This window comes from Melanotaenia boesemani, chromosome 5, assembly GCF_017639745.1.
Source record: "Melanotaenia boesemani isolate fMelBoe1 chromosome 5, fMelBoe1.pri, whole genome shotgun sequence".
NCBI classification, from domain to species: Eukaryota; Metazoa; Chordata; class Actinopteri; order Atheriniformes; family Melanotaeniidae; genus Melanotaenia; species Melanotaenia boesemani.
Window position 1 is genome coordinate 19,158,145 of NC_055686.1, and position 21,847 is coordinate 19,179,991.

Genomic DNA, 21,847 nt, shown 5'->3' on the forward strand with positions numbered 1-21,847 from the left:
GTCATTCAGATCTCATTCAGAGTGGCATATAAACACGTTCTCTTAGCAGTGTGTATGGAAAATAGGGCTAGCTCAAATGGTGTGTCTCGTACTTGCATACTTATCAAAACCCTGCACTCTACTGCGTCATGCACATGTATTATTAGGTGTTTATTTTGCATGATGCTGACGGTCAGTTGTTCAAGTAAACTAAAGCATTTCAGTGAGTAACTGTGCAAGACGTATGTGGGTATAATTGGTTATTCTACAAAATATGTATGCAGAATTCTTCTAATACCAGGTCTGAACTGGTTGAAAGTGAAGTGAATGTTACAGATATGCTATATGATGCAGGAGAGAAATTATCATGGAGAAATTGATGGAGGTTGTAATAAAAGAATTGGCTCTTACTGCAGTTTTCAAGCTAGCAAGAAAGTGTAAAAAGGGAGAGGTGGTAGGTGAAGAGGATGTTAGAGATGAATGAAACTGAGTGGGCTGTAAAAAATGTAGGAAAGAAGATGGTCATGAAAAAAAAAAAATACTGTTCTGATACTGACAGACAGCTTAATTATTTCTGTCACAAGAGATTTGAGGAGCTCACCGCTGACAGAGCGGAGTACTCCTTCGTATCTGTTATGGCATCTGTCTCTCCGGGACTGCTTCTTCTGAATCTGTAGGAGGAAAAGAAGTTTTCTCCATGTGAGCCATTCCAACTGGCCCCTGTGCATAAAACCACTAGACCTTCTTTTAGCGCCCTCTGTGCCTTAGTCTTACTTTATCTCTTCTCTTTTTTAATCATCTCTAGAAACAATGCCCAAAACTATTTGCAAATGAAAAACAAAGCCCCACCCCTTTAAAAGAATCATGCACACAATCTGAAACCCTCTCCCAACCCTTCAAGCCCTCTACTCCCTGTGTGATAGGAGCTTGAGAGAGCCACTGTTTGTCACTCAGCAGCATGACTTCTGGACCCACTAAACTCCCTCCCGGGCTGAAGCCGAGTCTGGAATAGTGAGGCAGCCATGAAGAATGGGAGCCTTCACACGATGAAAGCGAAGCAGAAAAAAGGAGACAAAAAGGAAGCTGTAAAAGCGCTCTTTCAGTCAAGCCAATCCCCAACATTCTGAAAAGCCTGCCTTGCTTGTGGCACTGCATTCACTGGAGGAAAGTGGACAGTGGTTACACTCCAATTCTGATTGATAGAACGTTTTCACCTTTCTTTATTCTTTATCTTTTCCACTTGGATGTTTATAAAAAGCAACTTGTTGAACCTCTGAGTGAGAGCTATGGAGGCTTTTTTATTTGACAAACTGTCACTGTGCTGGATCTGAGAATGTGGTGAATGGAGGAAAAGTGTGCATGTGTGTGTGTGTGTGTAAGAAAGGCAGCAGAAAGGAGAAATTTCATGAACTGAGGAGGATGTTCTGTTTTTTGTATCCATGGCAACAGAACATAGCACTGCTCATCTCTGCATTGTTACTACACATTACCCTTAGAGCAACAGATTATGTTGTTAACCTTGTTTAGTATCAGAGAAGTTACTATTTTTCCTTTTTTGGACTTGCTGCTACAGTACATGACAATCATCATTAGTCTTGTGGTTTTGGCCAATACAATGTGCGCTAACTGGAAATGATGGATGTTGTACTCAGAGATGTTTATGCTTGGCTCGATGAACTTTTCTTGTATTGTCACACTTCTAGCACGTAGTCACGATAGCATTTAAAGTGCCACTTAGTTCTCACAAATTAGAAGTGGCAAAATGTTCCGATTGCCCATATGACATTATGAGCACTGTCATTTTGTCCTTTACAGCTACTTTATATGCCAGCTTACATGAACCAGAAAAATCTACTTGCTGTCTGAAGTTTATTAGAGGGTGTTTGTATTCTCTAAGTGAAATGTGATGCATTGTTTCAGAATTACACATTATGCGGTAATTATATGTAATCAGAACTGGCATGTATTGCAGCCTTCAAGGAAAATTACCTACTATGAAAAATGAGATTTCAAAGGTCTTACTGACTCAACTTTGACCATTCAGGTGGGTATAGAACTGATCTATTTTCACTAATACTCTATACTTGTAAACTTGTTCAGCTTGACAAAGAAAGATAAGTACTCTGCCCATGCATTCTTCTTTAGAAACATCCCTAGCTTTACAGTACAGCACTGTATGCAAGTGGGAAAAGAAAAAAAAAAAAAACAAAAAAAAAAATAAATAAATAAACACATAGACTCTCTCCCATTGGGATTAATTATGTTTGAAGTCAATTAGTTCTTCAGAATAATTTCTAATTTGCATATGGTGGATCTTTGAATGTTTTCAAGGGACTACCTTAGAATATTTACTGCTTCAGGTTTAAGTCTAATGTCCAAAATCAAATGATCAAACATAGCTTTTCACTTGAAGTTGTGGAAGCGTACATTTACCAGTTGAAAACAGAGATTCTACCAACAAGACTATATCAATGGCATTGAGTGCCATCGCTGATCCCTGATTTGCTACATTGGTCCTCCCTCTACTAATTCTGAGGCAATCTAGTCAGAGAGCTGAAGCCTTTGACTAATCCTGCAATCTGAGCAAGTGCCATTGGCCACACAAACAAATTAAAACTATACCCTCGGACGACAGCTGCGTGTAAAAGATTATAAGTATCTTGTATCTTTCAGAATGATTGCAGTGTTCTAGAGGTATTGATACTAGTGGGGGTACTTTGATGTGACTTTGCTAACCTCCACATGTCCTCTCCCTGAGCCTGGAGTTGTTTACTATGATTGAAAATGCAGCAGATGTTTTAGAAATAACTTGACTACACATTAAAAGGCTGAATCTAGCTCCATCAATGGCGGTGTGAGCTTGGACACCAAATAAACTCTTCTAATGAAATTATTTGACCTCCATAAAACTTATCTTTAGTTAGTCTATTGCTTTGGTCATTTATAGTGCTTTAGCAGATGTAGGAGTTTAATGACTGTCACTCAAACAAGGATGCTCACCATTTCATCAGGATATGCTTTGGTCATATTTCTGACATTTAACGTCCTGAGGCTAGTAACTGAGCTCTCTGAATTTTAAATCTGTCATTTGCAAAGGTTACAAGTGGTCATTAAGATTTAAAAGAACAATTTTTTAGATATGGCCCGAAGAAGAAGCCCCGGCTTTAAAGTTATAGACCTGCTCAGGTTCCGCATATGGGCTATTATTTACACTCTAAATTTGTATGGTAAGATGGGCCTCAGGAATGCATTAAGTTACTGGTATCAGTATTCCTGATAGACCAGTATGTATAAATCAATGGCACATCCCCCTGAATGATGGAGAGGGTGATATTTGAGTAATATTCATCACTGTCCTCATGGAGCATCTCCACTGTGGCACCATCAGACAGTAACTATGATGAGAAAGGACAGTCAAGGTTAGTTGTGTATTTCATGATGTAACTTAAAAAGCATGTCTCGGTGCTGTACACACACGCAAAGACCAGTGCTTCAAAATAAATCTATTTATATGTTAAAGCGCAAGCAGAGAAGAGAGAGACCGTGTTAACTGCCATAGCAACTGAAAGTCGAGCTCATTTGTTGCTGAGGCTTAGAACACAGTGTGACATAAGGTGCATGTGCTGAATGTCAACTCCCACCACACAGGCTGGAATCTCTCTCCCGGTCCTTTTAAACGTGACGAATTTGCCAGGACCTCTGATTCATGTGCCCTCTCCACGACTGTTCCCCATCTCTGTGCAGCTCATAAATCCCTGGTCATAACGTAGGTGAACTTGTCATATGGGTCCCTGCAGTGGGCCACTACCCTTCAATGCAACAGTCTGCCCTATCTGATTGTATTTCATAAGTCAAACACCAGCTCTGGAGGCATATAGGGAAATTTATGCCTTTTAATTGTATTGGCTTCATAGCCCCATGCTGAGAGCGGTTGTTGGAGGTAGAAAGAATTAAGACTGTTCTCTCCATGACTTTGCCCTCATCCACATTTTAGAGAACTCGTTCAGAAGATTTTGGCTGTAGACTTTGGTAATTAAGGGATTATGGTGTTATGTCAGGTATTGATGACTTGGCTAGAACAACTGCACCATACAAAAGGATTATTGCCATGTTTGTTCATTCTTTTCTGACTGCACCAGTGCCCAGAAACCTTATTTTGTGCAGTGCGCCAGCAAATCATGGGCAAAGCCAATCTCCTCAGGCATCCATCCTGAATGAAAAATATGTGTGTTTAAGAAATAGGAGAAAAATGTAGGAGAGAAGGATTGGAAGACAAATCGAATGTGCACAAATGTGCCTCGCCCTGCTAAGTAACATGGATGCTGTATGACTTGGCCGCCCTTGTGACACAGTGAGTGAATTTCAGAGTAAATTACATCTGCCCACTTTAGAGACCCTTACACGGCTTCCCATCATGGAGGCTTGTCGTGCAAGGTTAGGCGCAGAGGCTCTGCAGATCACATCATTTGCCATCTTGCTTGGGCAAAACCTTTAGTAAAAAGAACCTTTACAGCAGAGACATTGTGGCTGGTGACGTCTAAGCCATCATCCACCTCTCAGAACAAAGAAGTCATTCCACAGTAAATCCATCACCAAGGTGTAGATATATTCCCTACTCTTCTCTCTATGTTTCTATAGCTTTGTCTCTTTTTCCCTCCATCTCTTTTGCTTTCTCTTTCTCTCTGACCTGGCCCCTCTCCAATCGAAGGTGAGATTGTGATGAATAGAGCCTGCAGCCACTGCACAGCCCAAGAGAACTTAGGGTCCCTTCACGATGTGTCATGGCTAGTACCACCCACTGCATCAATACCGCTATCATAGATCGGACTGAAAACAAAATAATGTGTCACATGCACACAAACACAACAGAGCATGCAAGCTGTTGCCTCCTACTGCAAACCCTTAAAGTATGAGAGCTGAAATCAGCCTTACTTTCATACAGATTTACACACAAACACACACACACATACACACAGATGTCTTTTCAATACAACATATTGCCACCCCCCATCCACCCCTCCAACATATACACAACGGCTCATCAGGCAGGAAAATCAAAAGAGCGCTCTCCCCAGACTCAAGGAGCACTGCGGCTGTTATTGTACCAGAGCCTGTTAATGATCAGCATCTGTTCCCCACTCTGCTAGCGTTAGCTGAGCTGACACTAAACAAGGCTTTTGTGCAATACTTCCCCCTAAGAGAAATATTGCTGATAGTGGTCGAAAATGTTATTTTAAAAAAAAGGTGTTTGTTTGAAAGACAGGTACATTAGTGTGTTTTTTTTAGTGTTATTTTTCATTGTATGAAGTTTGGTTCTTGGAATTGTTCTTTGCTTTTTGTACAGACTCGTAAGCCATGCTACAAGTCTGCAATGTACAAAGCTGGTGTTTACAGAGTTAAAGGGAGTTCAGTGTTGCTTTTATCTGAGATACCTTTCACTTGTTTTCTACATAAATTAACATCTTGCCTATGAGTATATGTAAGATTAACTTAATTTTCTTCTTTGAAATTAATCACCAGCATCCCAGAGTTTTTCTTTTCTCTATTTCCTCTATGAAAAAAATAAAAAAAAAGAAATCAATCAATGCCTAGTCATCTGAAAAAGTGGATAATTCCCTTGGGGAATCCAAGCCATGCTAGCTGGCCAAACTGTTTGGATGCAGTAATCATGTTAAGTAAATAAATCAAGATGTTTCTCTCTCGTTCCTGTGTTCTACATATAGAAGGCAGCTGTCAACACAAGCCTGTTCCTCACCACTGGTAGCAGATTTATCAGATAATGACAGTGCTGTTTCCAAATTCCAGATGTGTGTTGCTCTGGGAATGTGCACATATGTTTTCATGACATGTGCTTGTATGATGTTAATCTTTTTTGAGTCCTGGTTCTCAATTTTTTTGGCAAATGTGAACCCACCAGCTTTGTTAGTTTAGCTCGGATATTTTCAGCTAACAAAGATTATGGGTTCACTAGCCCAGCAGCTTTATAAACATGCCTTTATTTATGCTACTTATAACATTTATCTGAATAAATTTCAGTTAGTTTAGTTTCATATAAGTATTTATGAAGCTGAATGACTAGAGTGTCTATGAACTGAATGAATTTGATACTATTGATACTTTGAAACAGTAAAAGAATCAAACATTGATGCTTCAAAGAAAAGAAGGTTTTTTTGTTTGTTTTTTGTTGTTTTTTTTGCAATTTTCATTTTTTAGGGGGTACTGATGTTGCTTTGGTTTGCTTTAATGCAAGTGGGTCTTTTTTCCTGCTGATTTCAGTATTATTGACATTGTGTTGTCTTTTCTAGTCCCTATGTGCACCTGGCTTTCATGGGCTGATGTAAATTGTCTTTTATGGCTGCAGCAGAATAACAGTTGATTCTTATCGCTCCCAGAAAGCCACAATTGTCAGGAAAAAGCTTTTTAGTGTCTCAAACTGGCTGTGGTAGCAAATTACAGTCTGAAAAGAAAAAAAAAACTTATAAAAGCAACAGTGAAAGACACTGCCCATGTTATGGTTTGATTTAATTCCTGTTGCTTCGGTCTTAGACACCTGTGGCCCGTTGGGTTGCTCACTTTGTTTCACTTTGTTGCCAGACCAAAATGAAACAACAGGGGGCATTTTAAATTGATTCACACTGACTAATTTATGATTCATATCTGCCACCTGTGGCTTGGTGTAGTGGTTTATTGGAGGGTGAGTGACTGCACTTTAGCCCCAGAAAACAACCCTGAATGTAAAAAGCTTTTCTATTGTTTTCATTTCATTTTATGATTTCAACATTGCTTGCTTTTTTAAATTATTTATTTATTGGTTTTTGTCTTCTTTTAGCTCCACGCATAAATCCATGAATATAAAATTTTAAACATAAGCCGTTCCTTTTTTCTTCACTGAACCCCAAAATCGGCTTCTGTGTCTAAGGAGAAAAAAAAAGTCAAAACAATTTTCAAATGCTTATTTTTTCAAACACTATTGAGCAATTTCTCTTTTGTTTCTGTTGCAGAATACAGACCCTGTTCACGACATGCTTCTGGATGTCATTACCTGGGTGGGCATCCTGCTTTCACTGGTATGCCTGCTTATCAGCCTCTTCACCTTCTGCTTCTTCCGCGGCCTCCAGAGTGATCGCAACACCATCCATAAGAACCTGTGCATTAGTCTGTTCATTGCTGAGTCCCTGTTCCTGGTGGGGATCAATCGGGGCGACCAGCCGGTAAGACTACATTTAACTGGAAAGAGGCTAATTTGTAATGTTTATATTATAGGTGCCATCTGACTGTTGCCTCCCACAATGTGTATAATTCAAGTTAACTTTAATGCTATTAAATATTATCAAGTGGCTTTTTCAACTCAAGGAAACAAACACAGTTCTTTTGTGATTATTTTATTTGAGGAACGTGTCAGCTTTGTACATTCCTTAAAATTTAAACAAGCTAACTAAAAATATACTCAAATGTCGAAAAAGGTAATTTTTCGTTGTAGCCACTCATATTGTAATAAAACAGAATAATCAGTACAATACCTAAAACAACCTTCATTATCATTTAAAACATACAATACACATACAGCAAAGAAACATACAATTTAATTGAATATGTCAGCTATGATACACTTACATGTGTTAGGTATATGAGAATTGTTGGTTTTCAATAAACCATACCTTCCAGATAATTTAGATTGATTAATAGAGTACAGACCATCTCACTTCAGTATTGAATGTACTAAGGATGGGCATTTTAGGTGTTTTTTTTTTTAATTGACTAGTCAGGTCTTTCAAAATTGAATCATGATGTTATTGTGATGTCATCAATAATGACATGAAAAAATACTTTCTCCATAGAGAAATTGTATCAGATGTTATTTGTATAATGTGTGTGTTAAGTGTTTTTTTTCGCTTTTCTTACCCTAGTGTCCTGTATTTTTATAGTAAGTAGATGAGGAAGTTGGTCAGGGAGACACTAGGATTGAGTCTGGGCTGGCTGCATTCATATGGCGGCTGCTATGCTACATGAGCTTAACACCGCACCCACAGGAGCATTCAGCAACAAGAAAACCAGTTGTTTTCCTTATCTTTCTGTCTGGTCTTTTTGCCCTTGAAATGCAACATTTCTTTGACAGTTTAGTAACCAGGCTGCTTTGGTCCATTATCGGTGAAAACAGGTGGAAAACTTTCCTGCTTCCACCTCCAAACTGAGGTCGGGAGGCGGAGGCCAGGTGATTACTCCTGGTTGAAGCTGCAGCTAGCTTCAGGGGTAGCTCCCTTCACTTCATCGAGCGGTGGCAGAGCAGACACGGGCCTAACGTTCTCTGCTCTGACCTCCCCGTTCTGACTCAGACCTGCATGTGCATGAAACCAGCTGACGAGCTGTGTGTGCCTCTCTCTTTCCCCCTGTCTAGCTCAATCTTAAAGGGGAAACACTATTCTTTTAACAAAGCGCCGTAAACCATGTCTGCCCAATGAGACATAATTCTCATCCAAACAAAAACAGTCCACTTTTAAAAAAGCTATTAACGTTATGCCCCATTTCATCTTGAGGAAAAATGCTGGAAGAAAACGGAATTAGGAACTCTTTATTCAACAGATGCTTCCTCCCTTGATTGTGCTAAAGTAATAGCTTGACAGTACATTCACAAACTCACAACACCTGCCAACTCACTGTTACATTCTAATGCATAACTCACAGTTATATTAAACATCGAGTTTTTCAATTTGCAGCCACTTCAAAGTAATCTGAATTAAGCTGCTCAACACACTAAACCTCTTTCTAGTTTAACAACTAGAAGAGTTTGGATGGCATTTATTTCCCATAAAAACTCAATTGTGGTAGCAGGTGGAGGCATGCTGTCACCACACAGTCATCTTCAACTGTGTATGCTCAACACTCATACAGCAGACGTATGTGGAATCATTACATGTAAACTGCATTTTTAGCCTCCTGCAGCTTCTGACTGTCCTGTAATTTTTGAATGCTAGTGAATGAGACTGTGGCGCTAGCTTTGCAGTCCTAACTAAAACTATGGAAAACACTTTGTAACTAATAGTCTTTGTAATAATTTTACTTTCGTTGCTTACTATCTCACATCTAGCAGTTCACAGTTGGAGAATTAGTTTTAATGTAAACTTCAGAGGCAAAGAGATTTAAACATTTGTGCTATTATAACATACCTGTATTATATATGCCATTACTATCAGAGCTAAAAACCACAGTCCATAGTTCAGTCACAAAGATAACTTGCTGTGAACTTAAATATAATATTTTAGCCCAGCACTTTTTTTGCTCCATAATATTTTATGGGAAAGATTCACACCCAGCAGTAAGATCACTCTCCTGGACTGCAATTAGTGTCCACTCAACCTTTTAGTTATTTAATTGAAGCCATTTCAGTGACAAAATACGCTAGTTAAGTTCAACTGTGCTAATAATTGGATCAATCTATGTAAAAATGGCACATGTGCGTACAGGTGAATGACAGCATTGGTGTCTCATCCACACTTATTATCTGCAAAACTGTGTAACCAAATTATATCCTCACACCTCACTGGTGCAGTTTTAAATTGCTTTTGGACTGTTGACTTCACTTCCTCATATCTCTCCATCATCCATGCCAACTACAGCAAACAAGGCCACATGGGCTGTGTAGCTGCAGCGCTCGTCTGCCAGTCACTACAGGCAAACATCCAATCACTTCAGCCAAACAAAGCTTAGCCATGCTAATTGTTAGAGACACAAGCATGGAGAGGTGAGAAAATGCAGCTTGTTGCAGTCATTCTGATAAGCCACTTTGTCATTTTATTTTATCAAGAAATTAAACATATTAAGAGGTCAAAGGGGATTGAAAAATTTCTTCAGCAGTAATACTAACACCCCTGTTCTTATGTCTCGCATTCTTGCTGCCACCATAAAATCTTTCCAGGTTGCTTGTGCTGTTTTTGCCGCCCTGCTCCACTTCTTCTTCCTGGCAGCGTTCACATGGATGTTCCTGGAAGGTGTGCAGCTCTACATCATGCTAGTGGAGGTCTTCGAGAGCGAGCACTCGCGCCGACGCTACTTCTACCTGGTGGGCTATGGAGTTCCCGCACTGATTGTGGCCGTCTCTGCTGCTGTAGACTACCGCAGTTATGGCACAGATAGAGTGTGAGTACACATGCTAAATACTTTTTGAGACAATTTTGTTTGATAAAAGTTAAACCAGTGTGTTACTATATGGTTAACTTTCAGTGTTTGTAAAACAAACCAGGCACCAATTTTTGAGATATGTTTTACTCTTGCTTTGTTGTCTTTCTGAGCATATGTTGTCCCTCTTACGGTACTCAACTTTTAAAAAATGAATTCATTGGCTACTGTTTTAGATAAAAAGTCTTCTTCATCCACAACCCTCGAGCCTCTTTACAACATAAAAACTGTTTGTGTTGGTTTAGGGGGTTTTAATAATCTAAACGGTGATGGTTCAATAGCTATTAGCATCAACTTTCAATGAAGCAGAACAACTTTCAGTGATGCTGGACTGAACAGTGTTTAGACAGGAGAAAAGCTCATTTCAGCAGATAGCATCGTGGGATGAACTAATTACTGAACAGGAATGGACAGGTTGGAGAGAAGAGCTAGGAATGATGAACAGAGAAATGAAGATTGGATCATTTCTAGAAAATTAGAGATTAACAAAAAGACTGGAAGTGAATGCTACGCAAGGTATTTCTCATATAGACACCAGTGTATTTGTGAACTAGACTGCACTCTATAAAGTAGTGTCTATGAAGCAGAGGATCGCTCTCCATTCCTCTCTGTTAATCTCTAGCCCATCTGAAAATAATGAAGACCAGCATCAGCAGTTTGCTGCTGAGATGTTTATCATGTATGCCACACACTCATGAGCCGCCACACAACTGGTAGACAGTGCATTTGCAGATTGGCGGTGCAATAGTTCTTGGTGATGGATGAGGTGATAGCTGCCACCGCCTGAGCCTTGGCATCATGTGAATAATTAAAACCTGCCACCGGTGGAACAATTATACGCTGCCATTGACGGATGAGGGGAGGGATAAGCCGTGACATGTGGAGAATAGCAAAAGGTGGTGGCAGTGGTTTGGTTCAAAGGGAAGAATGTAGTCCTACCGCAAATTGATTTTTGGTGCCATGGCACAGTGATCATGGGTGGGGTCACTTTGAGGAGAAATTTACCAACAAGTTGCTGTGAAGTAACTGCATCAGATCGATGCCACATTATTCTGATTAACTCGTAATAACTGCAATAATAGCAAAAAAGACAGACTAGCTTAATGCTTAGCCAGTTTGTGATTTTTATCTCTTTAAATCAAAGAGAAACTTGTGATATGATATTGAAATAAACCAGGAATTGCTTTATATGTCCTTGAGCAAGACATTGACCAATCTCTAGTCCAGTAAGGCTGCTAGTGGTCAGCAAAACAAAGACATGATCCAGGATTTCTTCCCCAGTTTAATGAAAGTCATATATCAAAGGATGTAGAATGTCCTGTTAGCTTTTATAATCTAGCTGATACAGACTAGCTGACTAGCTGTTGGCTACTGCTGTTCCAGTGAGCATGCAAAATACTATGCTGCATAGTGTGTGGTTAGAAAAAGAGCTTTCTTGTAGATTAACAGTTAACACAATGAATCCAGTTCCTTTCCTATAATACATATCAAAACAATACAGATGCTAAGCTCAGTTCGGCACAGTAGGTGAAGGTGATGTGACGGATGGGAATCACTGACCTCTTAGAAAAGTAGTCTGCTACATGGGTGCATAACCAGAAATAACCTTATGGGCTCTTGTAGCCTGGGAAACCTTGTTGTTTGTGCATTAAATATTACATTTGTGTATTAGCAGCTAAGCCCTGCACTACAACCTCTTACAGCTGATCATTTGATCTTCTTATGTAGTTTGCTTGCTCAAAGACAAATAGGTTTTCTTGTATAAATTTGTAAGATAGAAAATGGAAAGCAAAAGGCTTATCTGGAAAAAAAAAGTCCCATCCTAGATCCAAGAAAGCTAATTGGTGCTCCCATTGGAAAAGTACTGCAGTGATTAATATGTTTCAGCTGGAAACAAGTTAGTTAACTGAACTGATGCACTGAGCAACTTCTCGTTCTTTAAACATCCTGCGGTCAAGGGCAAAGGGATTAAATTATTGGTCTAGTAAACAAATCAACTATGGGGATTTCTTAAATGACTAAAAAGACTTAGGCCCTGATCTATTAATGCTTTGCGTGTACTAAAACAGGTGCAGACGGCTTTGCTCCGCTAAAATCGGCCCAAGCTTATCTATCAAAGCCGCAAACATGGAACTGCGTCAGTTATCCTGGCAAAACTGCGCCGCTCTCCACTTTGCGTTTCTGAAGCTACTGCATATGCATTATGGGCGTTCCGGCCAGAAAGTGCACATTAGTGGGAGGAGACTATACAAATAAATCTGGTTTGCGCAGCAGTGGGATTCATGTAGCCCGCAAATAGTTTGCGGTGTTTATGTTTGCTCTAAAAATAGCGTTTCTGAAAAGCAGGTGCTAATTGGCACAACAGTATACGCGCAATGGCTGCAGTAATAATTTTAAGGAGGAGGCACAGACACCATGAAAGGCGACTAAGATAATGCATTTTTTTCTATTATATTAATATATTTAGAATGCCAGAGAAGAGGATTGTGGAGACGATCCAGCGTTGCAATATTAGAATTGCTGGATAAGTTTAAAGACTTTATCATGCCTGTCTTTTATTATTATTATTATTATTATTATTATTATTATTATTATTATTATTATTATTATTATTATTATTATTATTTCTTTATAGCTTTTAAACCTTTATTATTTCTTATTTGTTCCTTGCATGTTTTTATATGTACAATACCTTGGTTCCTAAAGGTTGTTGTTAGTGTGCCTTATAAATAAATTGAACTTGAATATGAAACTATATTGCAGCATTTCTGGTGACATTTAGATTTTTTTCCTCGACTTCCGCAATATTTTTATTTGTCTCAACTTCTATCGGATAAAAGTTAATTTTGCGTTTGCGGTTTCCTTGCTCTCCAGAACCTTACATGACAGAGCAAACAGCGCCGCTAAATCCTCATTTAAATACTGCTGTTTGCTCCGCAAATGATAACAGGAGCAGTCTTAATAGATCAGGCGCTAATCGTAGAAACATAACCAGAGCAAAACTGCGCAGCAAATGTTAAATAGCGCAGCAGTTTTGCCCTCGTCATAACTCAGCCCCTTAGACTTTCCAATACAATATTAAAGCCTGTGGTCAAAAAAAACAAACAAACAAACAAAAAAAAAAAAAAAAAACTTAAATTATTATGATCAGAGATCATTTAAATATTTGGTAAAATAAAAAAAAATCAGAAGAAGGACTCTGCAGAATTCAGGTTATTGGGGCTAAACAGCTGTGTAGCCTACACAAAAGCTTCTTATCAATGACGTTAATCGAAAAAAGGGCTTCATTTTTCCAGGAAGTATAAAGACTTTACTCTGGAGTGATGGAAAAATGTCATGAGGTTTTAGTCCAGATTTAACCCGATTTATGGGCACATCAGGGTAAGAAGGGCTGCAGCCATCATGTCAAGTGCCTGTTGTACAAACAACTGTGTTACGATCTAGAATCATATTAGTTGCTCAGCCTAAGAAAATGAGGTCCTGAATGTACCGAATGACCAGGTTTTTCCATCAGTCGTTATTTTTCTTCTCTGATAGCACAGGCATATTTCAAGATGACAATGCCACAATTAATCAGACTCCCATTGGGAAACTGTGGTTCAAGGAGCATGACACATCATTTTCAAACATTTTCACCACAGAGTCCAGACCTTACTCCTAATAAGAATCTTTGGGTTGTTGGAAAAGGTTTTATAGAGGTCAAACTCTCCCATCATTTTTTTTTTTACAAGATTTCGGTAAACACTTAATGCAGCACTGGAACAAAATAAATGTAACATTGCTTAAGCCTTTGGAAATTATACCACAGCAAATGTTAACAGTGCTCCAATAAAATCTGACTTTTTTTTTCTATGATTCATTCTTGATTGCAACAACAGTGGTCAAGAACTTCGCAGAGCCTTTGATTAATGTTAGGCTACCAACCATGATGCACACATATACAAAATGTACTTCACTCCTTCAAACTTATTCTAAAACCTACCATCATCTTAGCCCAGCTAACATTGCTTGTTTTTTTTATTTCAATATCTAATCACAGTTTACGCCACAGAAATTGCTGTCTGTGTTGCAAAAGCACATCAGTTGCCTTTCTGCGAGGACAAGCCTGTATCTACTCATTGCAGATTTATTGGTGCATAGGTACCAGAGTGCAAAGCGCAAGGTGTAGGCTTGATGTGTTTAGATTGGCCTATGTTTGCTTCTTTTTTTTTTAAATGCTCAATTTCTGTAGGAGCTGGCACACCAGGAGGGAAGATGAAACTATCTGTGCATGCTCCAAAAGCCAGACACAAGCATGACAGGAGTAGAGAGAAGGAGGTAGAAAGAAATGACAGCCTGCAGCTCCTGCCGCCTACCGAGCCTTTAAATCTCACTATGATCTGACGAGGAAGAAGGCAAAAACGAACAATAGAACCTTGAGCATAATTTATAACAGCGACGTCCGTGTGCTTTGATGAGCTGCCAGAGTTCTGAGCATGTTGTTCAGCTTTTGTTTGCATATGCTCAGTGTTTTCTTTTTTTTGTTTTTTGTTTTTTTAAAGGAGGGGGGGGGGGTAGGTTTTTATTTATTTATTTTTTTCTGTGCTGCCTCCTCTCGTCAACTGATACTAGAGAGGGGGAGACATATCACATCCCAGCAATAGCAAAAAAAAAAAAAAAAAAAAAGAAGTCCTGTCACTTGTTATGTGATATTTTATCCTGTTTCAAAAAATTGTGTAATACTTTGCAGAGTTGTTTGGAGACCCAAAAAAGGAGAAAAACAGAAGGTGGCAACTGGCAATGAAGCTTTTCACAAAAATTAAGATATTAATGTTCCCCTTTTGTTTGGAGAAAAATTATATTTGCCATTTTATTCTGTTTTGTATCGCAATTCTTCTTTGTTTAAAAGAAAACAAAATATTGTTTTATTTCTATAGTTTTGCAAAAATAATGAAAAAGGATGAAAAATTATTTTCTGGCTTTTTATTCCAGTCACTTTCTGAAGCCCTCTTAAGTTCCCCAAACACTTCAATTTGCCTTAAAATGCTATTGAATTACAGCTAATGCTCTGCCACTTTCATTTTCGCTCCCTGTCAGCCTGAATGACAACGCAGCACCATGAACTGTAATTTTCCAGCAGCCAAAAATGGAGGCGTCTATCTGCTGCAGCAGCGGAGATTAAAAGATTAATAATTCAACCACAGGTCATGAATCACTTCTTTTTTTTTGTCCTCTTTTGCCATTTGAAAAGAGCAGTGTCACCTTCTGCTGGATCTGTTTCTTGAAGTCTATGTTTAGTTTTCTTCAATGGATAGAAATTGACTTTCTGTATTGTTTTGATATGAAGTAGGAGGTCAGGAGAGCACTTTATTTCATTACTGACGTAATTACGGTGGTCTTACAGAGTAATTACTGTTAACATAGACATGTAAGACACGTTGGTGAGTGTTTAAGGACAGTGCGGGGCCATGTCTGTCAGGGGTCAAGGTCAATCCAATTTCTTTGGCGTGATGTAGTTTGGATTCAATTGAAAGCTAATTGAATCATCCATAAATTATCATCTGTGACGATATTTTGCCACCTTAACCCGACAAATTGAAAAGACTAAAGAACTTATTTCTTTTCTGAGTTTTAGAGTTTTATCTGTATGCACTTCTTGTTTCTTCTTTATAATTTGCACATTATGCTTGTTTTGGCTGTGGAGAGGCATTGAGATGACTGTCACTGACACTGAAAGTCCCTTCTCCTCCAAGTTCTCTGTGATGGTTATATTTCTTTAAGCCATTTTAAGCCACTATGTTTTGAAGTGCCTATTCCTCTGTGTCACTCCAGCCTCCCACTTGATGTATATCCTCTGAGCAAGAGTATATAGCTATAACCTCAAATCTTTCTCTCCCTCCCCCCTCAACTCATATTCACCATCCTCTCCCCCACTTCTCTTCCCCTTCACCTCTCACTCGCTCTCTTTCATTGCAGTTGCTGGCTTCGCCTGGACACATACTTCATTTGGAGTTTCATAGGACCAGCAACCTTGATAATTATGGTAAGCGTGCCCCCCTCCCCCCCCCCCACTCCCCCTCCTCTTCTATCTGCTCATTAACCCTACTTAGCCTGCGGGTCGTCGCTTAAATGGTCCACAGAGATCCCTTTTTTCCAGCTCCTGTCTCTATCTTCTCTCTGCCCTGTTGAGCATATGTGCCACCGCCGGGCTCAGAGCCGTCCAGAAAAACGAATGAGGGGTGTAGAGAATGTATCGGAGTTTGTCACCCCGCCGCAGTCACCGGCTGAGACAATTTTTGGTGGTGGTGGCTGCGCAGGGTGGCGTCGGGGAGCTAAAGACACAGAGCTATAGGAGAGAAAGAGAGAGAGTGAACTCTGCTCAGTATGCAGTGTTGGAGTAATCCACACTGCGATTATGATTGATTTTGTTCCCGTTCCAACTCGTACTCCACTACCTTTTTCCATCTCCTCCTCGCAGGCATGCAGTCAGCTCAGGGTGCAGATACACATGCATAACGCAAGGACACACACACACACACATTGTGCCTCTCCCAACTAGGGCAGCCCTCGCTTCCCAATCAAAGAGAATGTATCGATCCAGCTGCTTTAAATCTGATGTAAGACTGGTGTTCATCAGTATATTTACATCAAAGCCAAGCTGAAGATACAACTTTGTCATCCATAGATGCTCTACTTTTCCATAACATCTGTCACTATTATCAGTTTTTAGTGGTTATCAACACATAATCATAGAATACCTGACTAGACTTATTATTATTAGCAATTTATCAATTTCATTACTAAGTGATTATTCATGTATTAATAATCGCTGTGATCTAGTTACAGCAGTCCTACATTCATAATACACTTTCATACTCCAGTTAAAAGAAATCATTCACAATGGCTTCCTTCTCTTTCTATGATTAACAGCTCAGGTTTAATTGTATCCCCTGGAAAATTTGCTAACTTTTTTTTTTAATACTGGTGCTGGATGTTAGCTGAATGTCACCTGTATACTGGAGCAAAGTAAGTTACTTCAAACTAATTGCTGTAATTTTTGTGGCCTCCCTCTGAACAAACCCCCATGCTGTGACCGGAATTGACTCATTTTCTATTTTTGTGATCACCGGCTCACAGAGAGAAGGCAAATTAATTAGACACACCAGAGTGGGTCTGTTTAATGTAAGTTTTCGTTTTATTTCTTTTTTATATCCAGCAGTCAAACATGAGACCTCACATTTGTTTTTTTTTCTCGCTAATTAAAGTGTTTGGTGAACATTGAAAGAAAAACGTCACTAACGTGTGCTTGACTTCTCTCTTTTATTTGTTTCAATCACTGTTTTTTTTCTTTTTTTAATAAATTAGATTAAAAACAGTTAAATATGTAGATTTAAATATTAAAATTTCTTATTATCTTCTTATTTGTCTTATAAAATGTAAGAGGAACAGCGTTGCAGTGGCAGTGATGCCCTGCAGTTACCTCTAAGTGTGAACATAATGAGAGAAGTGTAGATAAATCGGATGACATTACTCCTTCGTTTGAGTTTGTAGCTGTCTTTTCCCCACGTAGTTGGTTTTACCCCCATAAGAGGTTTCAGAGGATTTTGCGCTCTGTTTGGCAAAGTGGGAAACCGAGTCTGGCTGCAGTGTTCCAGCATTGTGCTACAAGGTGCCCTGATTTAAAATGAATGCAACTGAAAGGAGAAATACACAAGCTTCATTCTGGTCTCTCTCTTGCCCTTCCTGCCCCTTTGTCTGTCCAACTCTCATAGCTCAACGTGATTTTCCTGGGCATCGCGCTTTACAAGATGTTCCATCACACGGCCATTCTGAAACCAGACTCCGGTTGCCTGGACAACATCAAGTAAGAGCACTCAGATCACTCAGATATCCATTAAAGCAGCTCAGAAATAGCCCTGTTTGTGACGCTTTGTTGCAGACTGAAAGAATGCTTCAAGTATGAGTGTGAAGGACTCACTTCCAACAAACACTCTCTGACAGCTGAATTACACTGAGTATGACTCTATGTGAGCTGACATTTCTTGCTGTTTTTTAAGTTCAATGAACCCCAGTTTAAAGATCAACTTTTAGTTTTTACTCTGCATTCAAGCCCTTATTTCCAAGCAGTGCTCTCTGTCTCGCTTCCTACTTTGATATGTTGAAACATCATTAAAGGCACTTAAGCTTGTGAACAGCCAGGCCAGAGCCTGCAAGGTAAGCACCTCCCATTTTGTTGAAAGGTTGTGTCAGTTTAAGTTTAAATCAAGCAGGTACTCTGTTGTGTCTTTATCATCATCTGAAGAAGGGTCTTGTTGGCACAGAAAAAAGGCCAGAAGACAACCTGACAGACCTGACCCAGTGTTGTCATGGCGTCAACATGCAGCTGATGAATATTCATTCTGTGTCTGTCGTGTGTTTTAGTCTGTTTATCTGCCTACGCTTCCTTGTTTTCAGACAATATGAAGCTTAAGGGACAACAACAGCTGTGGGATGCATATTTTCCTTGCTGTTTACTCAGATTAATTTATACAGCTTAAAACACTTTGTATGTACATGGAAGTCATTGAAGACATTGTCAGTGATGTAAAAGTAGCTGGAGTCAAGTATCAGACTGTCTTTATCATAGGCAAGATATAAGTGCAATATGTTTATGTGCATTTGAGTAAAAAGTACATATACCCTTAGCTGAGAAGGTCCTTCAGTGTGAAAATAACATTTAAAAGAGCAGTGGGAGTGAGTCAAAATGGTAAAAATGTTGGCTGTAGGATACAACCAGTGCAATAAACAAGCACTCAGACAGCAATGAGTGTAGGTAGACCTGTATTGCAATAGGAAACACAGACATATTCACACTGTCTGCATTTGATCAAACCAGGAAAGGCATATTTTATTTTATTTTTTCTATTAAATAGCAAATTTATTTCTCTGATTAACATTTATCCATGTACTAATGCTAAGCTATTAATTCTGCTACCATTTGACCTGTTCAGTGATGCCAGTTAGCAAGTCAAAAATGCATGTAATTTAACAATATTGTTGCTGTCAAAACAAAAGTAGATTTTTGGGGTTAAAAAAGATCACTATTTATAGATATTTGAAAAATATCAAAGCTGCATTTTGCTTTGTTCATTATAACCCGTGACACCATAACCAACAATGATGACATCAGGAATAGAAATACTTTAATAGTCCCAGAGGGAAATTGCATAAAAAAATAAATAAATAAACAAATTACATTACCCACAGCCCAGTAATCAAATGACTTTTTTTCTAAAGGCATTGCCAGATTTTCCATTTTCCTGCAACAAAACTAACTTATCATGCTTGTCTTTTGTTTTAATGTTGTTATGAAGAACAAAACAAACATCTTCAAAAAGATGCAGTTGGGGTTGCATTCAGGATTTCCAGTAGAGAGTCATGGCTGCTCTTGATGCAGTTCCATAACTATAAAGTTCAATAACAACCTGCTTTGACCTTCAGCCTTGTCCCATGCGCACAGAGATTCCTTCTGATTCTCTGACTCTTATGGTGAAATTATTCACTACACATGGTAGGATCTTCAAAATCTCTCCCAAATATGACTTTCAAACACAGCCGTGTTAGTTAACTTAATTAGTTGTCAAATGCTCCTCCAGTTGTTTTCCATTTGTGTAAAATACTTTTCCAGCCTTTTCTTGCCTTTGCTCCAACTTCTTTGAGATGTGTTACTGCCATTAAATTCAAAATAGGCAAATATTATCCATGAAATGATACAAAATGTTTCAGTTGTAACATTTGCTATGTTATTTATTTTTTATTGGGAATAGAATATAGCGTTATGAGGTTTGAAAATCATTGCATTCTGTTTTTATTTACATTGAACAAGTTATTTTTGGAATCGGGATTGTAAAAGCAAGAAAATCATATTTTTATAGCAAAAAGAAATTTTGGACTAAAGGTTATTGAACTAGTAATTATTGTTATTATAATGGTGGCAAAAACACTGCTTTCTGTTTCTATACACTTACGTATTGATGAAGCAATTACATGAACAAGAGCCATGAGACTGAATCAAAACTGTCAAACTGTTTATAAAAAAAGAGCATCTAAGAACTAGAGGACTGAATTCCTGTATAGAGCTGTATATCTCTGCTTTGTCATGACAAGCAACTCCTTTCACACACAAGGTCCATGTGTTATGTTGTTACTATAAAATTTTGGTCAGTGCAGCTCCGAAAAGCATTGCATCTTACCTCACCTGAATGGTGTACGGTATCAGGCTTTTGTTGGGGCCGTAGATCACATGTTGAATCATAAAGTCTTTAAATTTGTGCCTGTGCTGTTAAGGTGCCTTTGTCGTGTAGAATGACACAGCTTTTTCCATCCTTCTCCTTGACGTAAGCTCCAGCTACCTGGCGGCAGGGCAGTCTCTCTCTGCAGAAGGTATAAAGTTGTTTTTCTGGATGAGGCGATAGGTAAGGGTCTCTGCTCAGTTTATTCTGTCTGCCTCCCATTTTCTAAGCCACTTTGGACACATAAGTCTGTTTTATGGACAGTGTTCTGGCTGTTTTTGTGTATGTTTTTTTTTTCTTTTTACTGTGTGTGGCATCACATCATTAGATGTGTCTCACCACAATGACCCCTGTGTGTCATGTTTTTCTCTGCTAAGTGATACACACATTAAAAAAAAATAAAAAATATTTTCCAAGTTTGATCCAGGATTGTAGAACAAAGAGTGAGAGTGTTTTTCCAGTATAATAACAAAGATAATCATGGATGCTCTCATTTACACACATATTTCAAAACAGGGCAAGCTAAGGGAGGGCTAAAGGGAGGTTATATAAATAAAAACCATATTTTGAAAGGCACCAACATATCAGTAGTTTGAACCCAGAAACTTCTTGCTGTGAGGTTTATTTGCTACATTTTACCTGCCAAGGGACTACGGATGCAAATAAGCTTGTTAGTGATAATCTGGCATGCTTACATCTATTGTTTATGGATGTTCATTAACATGCACCATCCCTATCACATAAACTAATAAATAAAAAAAATAAATAAAAAACTTCTGTATCATCAGTACTTCCTGTTGATACAACAATACAACTACTGCTGCAGCTCAGTCCCTAGTTCTAAATTCTTTATATTCTGAATGTATCTGCTATAATTTAAAGTAAACTTAACTCATTTTATTTTCATATTTGCACTCAAGCCCCCATGTTCTGTAAAGCTTCTATAGATTCCACAGATTCCCAACAAATACTTGTGTATGGTATGGCCACACCGAGACATAAGTACAAATAAGTGTGCACAGACCATCTCAAACATCTATTATGAATTACATGAGTGCTGTGGATCAAGCACAAGCCGACCTCTTACACCCCCCCCACAGACCTCACTCGGTTGCTGTCCAACTTATAGTACACATGAATAACAGATTGCTTAGAAGGCTACTTTGATACTGCTTATGATAATGACTGGTTTAGATTAGATGTCTAGCAGTTTATTTAAGAAAGTGTTGATTAGAGAGACAGAAAAAAGTAATTGTTTTTGGTAGACTTTGTCACGCTCATCTCTGTATGCTAGCGTCTTCAATACAACAAGATACATTGTGTAGTTTGTTCTGCAGAAAAACATATTGACCGCTCGGGTTCTTAGTGTCATGTGATTTATAACACTGCAAAGCCCTGAATGTACAAAGCAACTGACCTCTTGACTCCAGGTTTTACTGACTTCA

The 21,847-nt window shown here is 38.7% G+C and overlaps 1 protein-coding gene across 19 annotated transcripts in view; it reads left to right on the forward strand.

Annotated features, from left to right (window-relative positions):
• The window catches only part of LOC121640129 (adhesion G protein-coupled receptor L3-like), a 225,146-nt gene that overhangs the window by 187,913 nt on the left and 15,386 nt on the right, over window positions 1-21,847 (forward strand). For all 19 annotated transcript variants that reach the window (XM_041985780.1, XM_041985781.1, XM_041985788.1 and 16 more), the window contains 4 exons: window positions 6,981-7,190; window positions 9,893-10,113; window positions 16,108-16,174; window positions 17,904-17,995. In XM_041985780.1, coding sequence (XP_041841714.1) covers window positions 6,981-7,190; window positions 9,893-10,113; window positions 16,108-16,174; window positions 17,904-17,995 — 590 coding nt within the window. The remainder of the gene's footprint in view (window positions 1-6,980; window positions 7,191-9,892; window positions 10,114-16,107; window positions 16,175-17,903; window positions 17,996-21,847) is intronic.